Below are 11,850 nucleotides of genomic sequence, written 5' to 3' on the forward strand. Positions count from 1 at the left end.
GGGCAGGTGCGCGGACCGCAAGCGAGATGGAGGAAGAGCAGCCCAGCGCCCGTGCCCTGCTTCACGTCCTGGGGAGGGATTATCTTCACAGTAACTCATACGCTTGGTTTGGGATTTTTAAGAGGCAGTAGGCACCGCCACTTTCCCCAAGAACCAGGGCTTTCTTACGCTTCCCAGTGCTACCCGGCACTGAGGAAGTTAAGATTTTGTAAAGGACTGCGTGTGCGAAAGCTTGGAAATCTTGAGTTTAGAATTGCGAGCAGCAAGGAAAACTAATGCTTCCTTACAAGCACACAGAGCTTGAGGAGAGCTGGGTGGCTGATAGATGAAGCAGCTGGATCATCAGAAGCAGAACAGCTACTTCAGAAAGATTAGGAAGGCAGAAGTAATTTTGCAAAGCAGAAGGTACCTGTGTTCCTAAAGGAACTTGGTTCATTTGAATACTAAAAATCATACCCTTTAAGGGACCCTTACAGAACATGTGCAGTGAACTAAATATATACTGTGTCTTTAAACAGAGACGAGAGACTCTAAGAGGCAATGACTGTAGATATAGATTGTTATGTATATGGAAAACACTGTCGGTGTTTGACAAGCATAGAAGTGGCAGACTGCGGGTGTGCTGGCTTTGTGTAGTTACTGCCCAGCACCCGCCTGCGCAGGCATGAAATCACAGGATCACTGGGGTTGGAAGGGACCTCTGCAGATGATCTAGGCCAACCCCCCTGCCAAGGCAGGGCCAGCTGGAGCAGGTTACACAGGAACGTGTAATACCTCGACTCTGGTTGTTAATCATCTCTCTGCACACAGGGTGAAGAACCCCGATTTTGGGTTAACACAAGCATACAATAGCCGACATCTGAGCTGTCCTAATGTTTTCCGGGTGTCCTGTTTTCACAAGACAAGATGCCCTCTGCCAGTTCTACTTCGCTAGTTGTATCCTACCTCCTCCAGCCATTTTGCCAATTATTTGCAAATAGTGAAGCTCATAGAAATATTAATATGTATTTAATTTTGATTCCACTACCGTGACTCTTCCCCTGCTCTGAAAAAGCCTCACTTTATTTTCCTAACCAGACAGAGTGGCCTGTTGACAGGCAAAGGCATGTGGATGCAGTACCTTACAAGCATGCAAAATTCAGAATCAGGAATAGTTATTTCAGGTTATTTTGCTCAGATAAAAACAGAACTGTAAAATGTTTGGTATATTTTATTTAGCAACATACAAGAAAGAATATAAACCGCCACATGTTAAACTTGCCATAAAACAGCTGGAGAATCACCCCACTCCCTCCCCCTAAAATTAGGTATCCAAAGTGGTACTTTTCTGTGTAAAATTGTTACCAGAGAGTTTGTGGTACACCAGTTTATACTGCTGCTTCTTGATAATTTGTGTGGTATGAGAGAGTCACAAAGTGCTCCAGGTTTTACTCTGTAGTAATTTTAACTCCCTAAACATTGTGAGTTCCCCAACATGTGTGTTCCACTTAAATGCACAGCACCCAAAGCAGATGGATATCACGTAACTATAGAGTCAAGATTCAAGTCCATTCAAGACAACTGTATCGGGAGGTCACAACTCGGTATGCAATACGGACAAGATGAAATACAGCGTGTAAGCTAAACATGCAGAGCACCCTTTCCATCGCTAGGTGTCGATGCTCTGGGTTCCCCCCAACACACACTTCAGCCCACAGATTAGCGCCAGCGTCACTGACCAAACCCAAATAACAGTTTGAATTAATGAATGCAGATACAGTTGCCTTCATGCTAGCACTATATCAGCTCTCAGTCACTACCAGCTTTAAAGTGTGTTTTTATAAGCCCTTAAGGCATGTAAAATAATATGCGCTTAGAGTAAATGAAGTGCCATAATTTACTTCTAAAAGCAAAATAATCTCTTCACCGTTTGTTGTGCCCTTACTTTTCACTCTCTCCCCCTACCCCTCTATCACTGGAGTGGACCTAAATGAATTTTGATCACTTCAATGCTGCATTTATTTGCAGCCCCTTCTTCATCCTGATACTAAAATCTTTAGGAAACAAGTGCAGGAACATGAAAAAAGCCAACAGAATTTAGGACTTTAACCAGGAACATAGAGGAGCTCACCTTTATTTCAAAGTGGCCATAAATTCACTTATCAGAAAACCCCACATCATGGTTGCCTGATAATAATTTCTTTCAGAGACTGTTTAATTTCAGCTCTTTTCACTCATTTTATCTCATGGATCACAAGATTTTTTTGCAATAATGCTTTCCATAGGATTCCAAAGATAAGGCTGAAGGTGCATTCAGGGAAAAAAAAATAATCTAATCAACTTTTTACAAAATAATCCTGACAGACCCTCAGTAAGATAAGCATTTAACTCTTATTTTTACATACAGGAAACTGAGGCACAGAGAAGCGAGTTCCCTGTGGTCTGAGAAAATCCATGACACAGGAAAAACTGGCTTTAGTTCCTGCCTTTCAACCTGCTGATCAGTTCGTTGGACCAGGCTGCCTCAAATAAAAGTGCAACAAAGTGGTTTTGTTGTTTTTATTAAGAAAACAGCCACTTAGATGGCAGTAGACTTTTTCCTAAAAATTCAGGGTCTTTTCCAAGCGGAAGCCATTTCTCAGAAGACCTCGTTGAATACCAGGTTCTGAGCTGAGTTTTTTCTATTAAGCCATGAAGTGCAGAATATGGATTTTAAAATGAAAACTCCCAGACATGAGAACATGTACACATTCTTATGTGCCATCAACCACAAGGCCTGCTTTTTGTTACAGCCATTTGCTGCTTTACTTCACCGAGTGTGAGCAGTAAACCTAGACAAGTCTGTTTAGCTCCTCCATTCATACTATTAACATAATTTAGGATTTCCAAAAGCAATACAGATATTTAAAGTTTAATCTACAAAGTGTTAAAACCATGACTATACATATGATAACACTTTTATTAATATCAGAAATTAAAGAATTTTAAAAATAAACCAAAATTATGTATCTGGAATACATGTTGGCACCCTTTTAAGACTATGTAGGATCTTGTTTCTCAAACTGCAAATACCAGCATCCTTTAGGGACTAGAGACTAACCACCTCACTCTTCCTGAGCCTTAGGCCACTCTGCGATTCAGCAATTTCACTGTCAGGGCAGGATAACCATCATACATGTGCACCATGCAGTATGTCCAATAGGTCAATACAGTACAATGCATTTCCAATGTAGGACATGACTGTAGCAGCATACAAGCCCTAAGTACTAGTCTCCAGAACTGCCTAGAGAGTATTCTAGAGAATACTAGAATAAACTAGTATTTCTGAAGAGACTTAGCAGCGTGTGTCTCTGTTAACCTTCAGCTTTTCTCCTGCTCTGGAGTTAATGCCTCACAAATAAGGGCATTTTACCTTTATATAGTGTCAGACAAATGCACTTCCTTCTTTTTCCCATCAGTAAGCCTATCCTCAGATGAAATTAATATTTTAAGGTCTGGATCAGAGTCTCTTAACTTAGTTGTTTATCAGCTTACAGTAGGGGAAGTCAAGTGAAATGTGTAGTTTAGAACTGAAAGCTCAAAATAAATGCAGAGGATGGGTTTTTTTCTTTCCCTGTGGATGGTTTCTCAATAAAAATAAAATGCCAATTGTAAGACTCCAGTAGTCTCAGTATCTGCAGAAGCAATAACAAAATCTTCATAGAAGTGTTCGTGGTGGAGGGTCCAGACAATATCCTGCCTACCACCCAGGGAATTAAACAGATCTCAGACTCTTAAACTGTGAGTCTTTCTCCAGTGCTGCTGAAAACAACTTGCCACCAGTCTATCATTAACTCCAGATACAGGTTAAAAAAATCCAACACCAACCAAACAAAAAACACCATTAGCAAAATCTGCTTGAAATGTTTTCTCTCAGGGCTATAGAAAATTAGCCGAATTCTTTATTCCACTAGTAGTGAAACCGCCCCCCATGGCAATGATTACATGATCATGTTACCTCCAGTTTAATTCAAGTCCATATAAAGTCACATTTATTTAGACTTAACACACATGGTTTCCAGTGATGCTTCTGGTTTAGGCTCCATCTTCTCTGGGAATTCTAGTTTTTCACAGATTGTCTCCTTTACAGGTAGATACTGAGAGATCTCATTAGGTTCCGTGAACAGGGAAGGTGGGACATGCTAAGAAGCAAAAATTTTACATGAAACAAGTGAGTGAAAGGAAAGGGAGGGAATAAAAAAATTAAAGGTATTCCAAACCCAGACTTTTACAGACAATTAACCCATAATCTACCTCGTTTAAACACCTGAAGTCAGGTAAGACTATTAAAATTTACCGTATGACTTCAAATGTACATACAGTCTTTTACTCCTTGTGTAGATCAATATGCTAAGGAAAGTTACTTAACGTTTTTAAGCAGTAGATCGTAAGAGCACAAGAAAGAGACACTAATGAACAGCTGCAATGTTTTTAAAAAAATAAATTTATCATCTGAATGTAACCAAGTCTTTTTGAGGTTCTAGTTCTAGATGAGACTAGGATGGCCGCAAGGGATCCCAGGTTTAATGTCTTCTAGCCATTGCAGTATATTCACTGGAGTTGCTCAGATTTAGCTACTGATAATTGATATACCTCAACATGTACCTTATTTTATGAAGTCAGACATTTATATGAAATACTAAAACTCACTGGATTTTAATCTCATTTGAAGAAATTAGGTGGGTTTACTAAATTAATCAGTATCTTTCTCTGGAGACTCCTGTGGACAACTTCAGCAGATGCAAGACATTTGATGAAAAAAACCAAAAAAAAACCAAAACCCAAACTTTCTAACAACATAATTTAAGAAGTGTATCTGGAGCTATTCAAATGCAACCTGTATTTTGGCTACTCCTAACACGCAAGAATCATACTGCTGTTTTAATTGTTTCAAACCTAAGTGAAGCAGGAAACTTTCTTGCTTTACCTATGCAAGCTGATCTAGGCAACTGAAAAGCTGGTTGCATTTCCTCTCTATAACAACAGGCTGGGAATATTATTTAACGGTCCAGATGATATTTTTTAAATATGAGGTGAAGTAAAACCTAGATCACTGATTTATATTTCAGACCCCACAAAACTATCAAAAAGCTCATGTCTGAATATAATCCTGTTTATAGGGATCACATATTGTTAAGAAATGATACAGTGCCACCTTCCACAAAAAGAAAAGCATTCTGCAAAAACATTCACTCAGAAGGTAAGTAACACATTAATCACTTTTTTACAGGTGAAGGAAAAACATCATAAAAAAGGAACAAGAATATGCAAGACCAAGTCTTGGGTCAGGAGGAAAAATCAACAGCTGCAGCTCCAAATGTGCCACAAATTATTCTGAGCTATTACTGGAGTTTTAAGGTAGGCTATTCAATTTGTGAAGAACTGAATGAGTCTATTAACTCCTAATACTGCTTGCAAGCATACAACCAGCCCTGAAATTTAGCCTCATGGGACATGGACTACCCGATTTTGTATCTGAACAGTTTTATGAAAAAATCATTAAAATATCTTAACTCAAAAGTAGAAAAAATAAGCCAATCCTGTATCTTGTCATGTGATCTGAGCATGTACAAATGCAAATCTGCCCTGAAATCACCAAAATAAATGTTGTGTAGGCAGAAAGGGGTTTTCTCTCTCAATTCCAAATCTAAAAATCAATTGACTTACACAATATTTTCTATGCTGACCATAAAAACAATTTTAAAAAGCAAAGAGAAGAAGAAAAAACAAAAAACAACACGAAACCAACCAAAAACCATTTAACAAATGCAGTACCTTTAAACTTGATATTTTGCTTTCTCTGGAGGTGTATTCTCGTAACATGTAGGCCTTGTCAGCCTAAGGAGAAAAAAAAAAAGGCATAATTTAATTACAAAATTATCACCTATCAGTGCAAGAAGAGCATTTTAAATACACTGAATTTTGCAAGCTTTTGAATTTGGTTGACCGCAGATCGTCACCTGGGAGCAGAAACAGATGTACAAACTCATGAAGACAGAGAAAGATATTCAGCAATGTTCTCTTTCCCCAAAATCACCCTTATGCATGCATTCAGGAAAAAAAATCTGTGACTAAATATGCTTGTTAATCTTTACTTAGCTGGAACTCCGGCATTAGTACAAATACAGCTAGACAGAATAAGCAAACCACAACTGTTATGCTCTGTATTATGTATGAGATACTAGAACCCAAATGTAGTATGGACAGTTAAAGTTAAAACTTGCAGTTGTATGTTAGACAAGCCAAAAAGCCTGCACTTGGAGACAAGGATAAAAACAATATCATACCATTTACTATTGCCTATTTTCCCTCTTGTACTTCTTCTCTAATCTGTGTCTGCAAAATATTTTTAAGTGGTAACTGCACACAAGGGGTAGCCTAATCTGCTCATACAATACCTAGCTAGCCCCCATGGCATTCAGCACTTGGCTGCTACTTCAGCACCACCACAATAGCAAATACACTTGAAAGCTCAGTTCAGGTAACCTCTATACCCCAAACATCAGTATTAAACAACAGGAATATCAGCATGTCTTCTCTGGAAGTAACATAACAAAAGAGCATCTGTAAAACATTCATGATGGAGAAGAAGGGTTTACCTCATGATAAAGCCTTGTATCATTCATCCTGATAAGTACCCCATCAACTCGCAAGAAAAACCTCAACAGGACAAAAAAGCTGGAAGGCATAACTCTCTGCAAAAAAAGAAAAAAAGATGTTTCATTCAGCGTATCGCAAAGTTCTACTTTAAGTATGCTCTCAGCTACCTCAGATATTCACAGTGAAGGACAGTATGAGGAGCTTTCAGTAGTGAAGTGGAAATCTGGGCTGTTGATATGCCACAGCTGTCATTGGACAGCAGGGCAGACAGTGCCTCAAAAGATTCTTTGGCAGGATGCAGAAAGAGGGAAAAGATTGTTCCCTGAAGCAGCCAACAGGCAGATTTCAATACAACATAATTTCCAATTAGATGATATTTCTAAGAGTGTGGATAAAAAACTTCGCATTTTAAACTTTAAATCCCATAAGGAAAAAAAAAAAAAGGCTGCACTGCATATGTTAACCAACTGAGTCACCAAATGTCTCCATACACCTCTCACTACTCACTATTTTTACACTCAAACTCGATACTCCATGATCATGAAGTTCATCTTCAAACAGTAGTACTTCTTCAAAAAACATAATTTGTTCTCTGGCTTTCAATTTCTCTGTATTTATGTGTTCTGTTGTAGGAACAACCTAAAGAAAAAGATTTAAGAACAGGTAGCATGTTAATTTGTTGCCAAGCTACATAAAGTTTGTCCTGATCTATAAATCCCACAGTAGCTAGTTTTAGAAAGGATAAAGCTTTTAGGGCACTAAGTTTAAAACATGCAAAACTTCCAAGAAAATAAGTTAAAATTAAACCCAAAATTTTCAAGAGGAAACATCAATCAAAGCAACACCAAGAGTGGAAAATTCTGAAAAAACTTTCCTCTGGGTACAGGCTCAGTGGGGTTTCAGCTGCAGACAATTCTACTCAATTTCTGTATTGCAAAATACTTGAAGATGAAGATTTGAAGTTCTGGGTTATAAACAAGATTCTATGCATCTAGTATCTCTAGCCCACTACAAGCCCTGAAGAGGATTCTAATAAAGCATGGAAATCAAGTACCTATACATTTTCCATCTCATCATCTCCATATACACTCACATGCTTACACTGCCTAAAGACTACAGGCCAACAAGATGTCATTTATTTCTGTGCTGCACTTTTAATTCCAGAATAAGTCAACTGATCTATAACTCTTAATAGAGAGTATCTGCTTAGTAGCAAGCAATCTGTATACAGTAAAGAGAAATCGGGAACTTCAGTCCCAATTTTTTTTTTATTTTAAAGTAAAGACAAGGGAGGGCCTGTAGGTTTAAATATGTTTTTGCTGTTGCAGAAAAAAAACACAAAGCCATTGAAGAAAGCAACCAGATCTACATATCTGCTTAGACAAACAGGCAACCCACAAAGAGTAAAGGTAGTAGAGAATTACACAGTGAATAGTTCCATTGCGTGTGAGGACCTCAGGGCTTCAGAGGGGCATCCAGCATGATTTCTAGCACTGAAGATTTTTGCTCTCTGAGTATGCCCTCACTAAGGGACACAACAGCACCCTTTTACATAATCCTAAATTGCTTTAAAAAACCCAAACCAACCCAGTTACTAAAGACATGATTTGATTAGGATAACATGCTGCGACAGGAAAAGCCCAAACTATACCTTGAAGTCAGAAATTAGGAACATGAAGGATTTTACAAATGCCTATTGAAAGGTAAATGACAGTCTTAAAAGAAAAAAAAGTGTTTGTGTTTGACTGAAACAATCTGCAACCAGCATTTAACAAGGAGAAAATGGTTACCTTTAATGTTGCAGTATCTCCCAGCAGTGTTCCTTTGTAGTCTGTTGTGTAAGTCCAATCATATGGCTTGACAACTTCCTTAGTGTGCTCAGTCTCAGTCCTTAAGAAGTGCAAAACAACATGCTTTGTAGCAATTCTTTAAAAATTACCACCTCGCATATGTACAATTCCCACACTCTTCAAGAAGAAAAAAGCAGCACTGCCTGTGCTTCAATGACATGTCAATACTTAAATCATACAGTATTGCTTCTTCCACAACATTTGTTTCCATAACAGATTAGAAAACCATTACCACAATTCCTATGCTGTAACACTACCTCAGTCCTAGGAGTCAAAATAAAGATTTTGGTTCAATGGTGTTGAAAGAGTTTTATTTCAAGATCATTTTTTTCTTTAAGAGGCAGAAAGCAATCTGCTTGATAACACACAGCAATCATTAACACTGCTATTTGCTTTAGTCTTCATGACACCTTTGATTTATCTCTGTGCTTTATTTCTAGGTGCTCTGCAACTCATTAGGTAAATACTAAGTAGTGCAATTAGTTCTCATGCATGGTAATTGTTCTGCTATATTCCTAAGGCTAAGATTTTGAACATGGACAGCATTCTGCACTTGGAAATGCCACACAATACAATATTGTAATGCTTAAGGGCCCATTATTTTCAGAAAGCCAAGATTCAACTGAAAAATAGAACTGACCCCCTTTAACAAACAGAATGATCATGGCAAAGAAAAGCTAAGTGACTCCTGTGATCACACTATCTATGGTATAACCAAATGCAACATGGTTTCCAAGAGTTCAGTCTGTTCTTTCAAATACTTTATGACAGTTTCACATGCAACACACCAGTACTTGCCCACTGGTGATAAAATACTGTACCTGCTCTCTTGCCACTCCTCTGCACAAGCCACTTTGATCATACCTTGACAATTATTGACACATTTTAAAGCATCTGTTGCATTGAACTCAATTCCAAAACCACGATCATGCTGTATTCTTAGGATATTGTCTCCAAACATCATCTCTGGCAGGGAGGGCATGTGTAATTCATCAGCCAATCTGCACAGGAAAATAAAAAAATCCCATGAAGAGAGATCAGTCAGCTACAGTTCAGTGACAGCAGTCCTTGTTTTGGAGTAAGTATTCTTTAGAATCATAGAACGGTTTGAGTTGAAAGGGACCTTAAAGTTCATCTAGTTCCAACCCCTCTGCCATGGGGCAGGTTGCTCAAAGCCCCGTCCAACCTGGCCTTGAACAAACACTTCCAGGAAAACCCCTATACCATGATACTTCAGAAGACACGTCATCGATATGTTCTGCAAAACTTTGTTGTCTTCCCAGTTTAACCATTTGACATGAATTGCAGAGTCATTGATCCAACATCACTTCTCCACCACAAGAGTATTCCTAAAACATTCCTTCTCCGTAAGGCTCATGCAAAAGTCTCAGACATGAGGAATCAAAAATAGCTGATAAGCATGTAGTAGCAGCTTTCAGCCTGTTGTAGCAAATCCCTGGATACTTCAGCCAGTGCCCCAAAAGATCTTTTAGGAACAAGCACCCATTGCCAGGAAGTTTAAATTCACTACACAGTCGCCCACACCTTCAACTTTAGAAGCCTACATAAAGGGGCTGAAAACAACCCTGGCAGAGTATGTGGAAAGTGCAGAAGACACTACTGAGCTCTACTACTTTCCCAAGCTGGTACAGAATACATACCAGTATTTGTAACCTTAGGCACGAAAGCCACACATCCAACTGAACAAAGGATTGCATGAACCAAATAAGCATGATCCTTGCAGGAAATCTCAAACCATCCTATTTCACATTTTCTTTTACATCAGTCTTTGTACTTATTTATACATGTGTGCATATATACATACACTATAAATACAGATGTACACATACACCACCACTTTGTATACATACTGACCTTATTGACCAAAACGCTTCATAGAATCACAGAATCATAGAATAGTTAGGGTTGGAAAGGACCTTAAGACCATCTAGTTCCAACCCCCCTGCCATGAGCAGGGACACCACACACTAAGCTATGTCACCCAAGGCTCTATCCAGCCTGGCCTTGAACACCTCCAGGGTTGGAGCATTCACAACTTCCTTGGGCAACCTATTCCAGTGCCTCATCACCCTCACTGTGAAGAACTTCTTCCTTATATCTAACCTAAAGTTCCCCTGTTTAAGTTTAAAGCCATTACCCCTTGTCCTACCACTAGAGTCCCTAATGACTTCTTTTCCTCCCTACCACTACTTACTTTACGTGTCAAGATCAAAAAGAACTATGTGACCTCTGGAGGGAAGAACACTTCAGGAAATACACTAATTATAAGGAAGCAACAAAAAAAACCCACTGGTGACCCAGTAGCAACTTTTGCATTGATAGTAAGACATTCCTGAATAAAAGTGATTATTTCTGTAACTCTGCCCTACAAAAGAACATTATGCCAACCAAACTGAAACAAAAATAGCAAGTTCATAGATCCTATGTCTTTCCCAGAGAAGGCAGAATAATGTTATGAAGTTTTCCATTCCATCAAGTGTAGGCCCCTTGACCTGCCAACACTGACTCTAGCCCAGAAAGGAGTTCTTTTCTACGGCACATTTAATCCTTCACCTTCCCAAAGAGGTTGCCAAGGGATTTTTGTGATATGTTTGTCAGAAATAAAACTCCTACAGGTAACTAATGATGTTCCCCAAGCAATAAAAAAGGCAAAATGCCAAGAGAAATACATTATAAAAGGACATTGAGTGAAAGCACTGCAACTGGATAGTTCTTGACTCTTCGGTTGAAGTGAAGGACTTGTTGTGGGGATCTCATACTAGGTACCAAGACCTGAACAGCTAATTTTGGATTTCCCTACTCTGCAAAGTCCTCTGTTCTTTCAAGCTGTATTGTGCCTCTTGCAACTTTACTTTTCAGCCTTTTTCAACATATTCTGAAAAAAAACACTGGTCTTCAAAAACATCTAAACAGATGAAGGTAATTTCTGAAAATTACAGACGTGACGGTATATTTTAAAATAAGTGCAGTTAAAGAAACTGAGTAGCTCAGAAGATGAGTACAGTAGGAAATTTGGCTTCTAGATTGGCAGTTCAAGTCTCTCTTGTTCACGGGCAATGAAGAGAGTTAACATCCTCCTCATCTTAAGAATAAAGACCTTAATTTTTAAAACGCAGCATCCTACAAATAACATGTTCACAAATATGCCATAAAAAATGGGATTATCTATTAACAACTCCCCCTCCCCTGCAGGACACGGGTATAGCTTAGCTGGGTGTTGAATCCTCATTACAGAAAAAATTACTAAAATCACAGGATTCAACTTTTCTTACCTGTAACTGCAAAATTAAAGGACCATTAGTCAGAAGCAGTTTGAGAAGATTATCCTAAGTTCAAAGCTTAAAACAAAGATGGACGAAGG

General features: G+C 38.6%; 1 protein-coding gene across 1 annotated transcript; it reads right to left on the bottom strand.

The window, feature by feature from the left end:
- Positions 1 to 3,773: 3,773 nt before the first annotated feature.
- TIPRL (TOR signaling pathway regulator) lies at positions 3,774 to 9,469 on the bottom strand (the record flags this gene model as incomplete). Its single annotated transcript, XM_010017990.1, has 6 exons — positions 3,774 to 4,160; positions 5,794 to 5,856; positions 6,618 to 6,713; positions 7,126 to 7,257; positions 8,409 to 8,508; positions 9,290 to 9,469. Coding segments are annotated over 6 exons (721 nt in total), but the record flags the coding sequence as incomplete, so codon positions are not given.
- Between the last annotated feature and the right edge of the window lie 2,381 nt (positions 9,470 to 11,850).

Source organism: Nestor notabilis, unplaced genomic scaffold (assembly GCF_000696875.1).
Source record: "Nestor notabilis isolate BGI_N333 unplaced genomic scaffold, ASM69687v1 Scaffold35067, whole genome shotgun sequence".
NCBI classification, from domain to species: Eukaryota; Metazoa; Chordata; class Aves; order Psittaciformes; family Psittacidae; genus Nestor; species Nestor notabilis.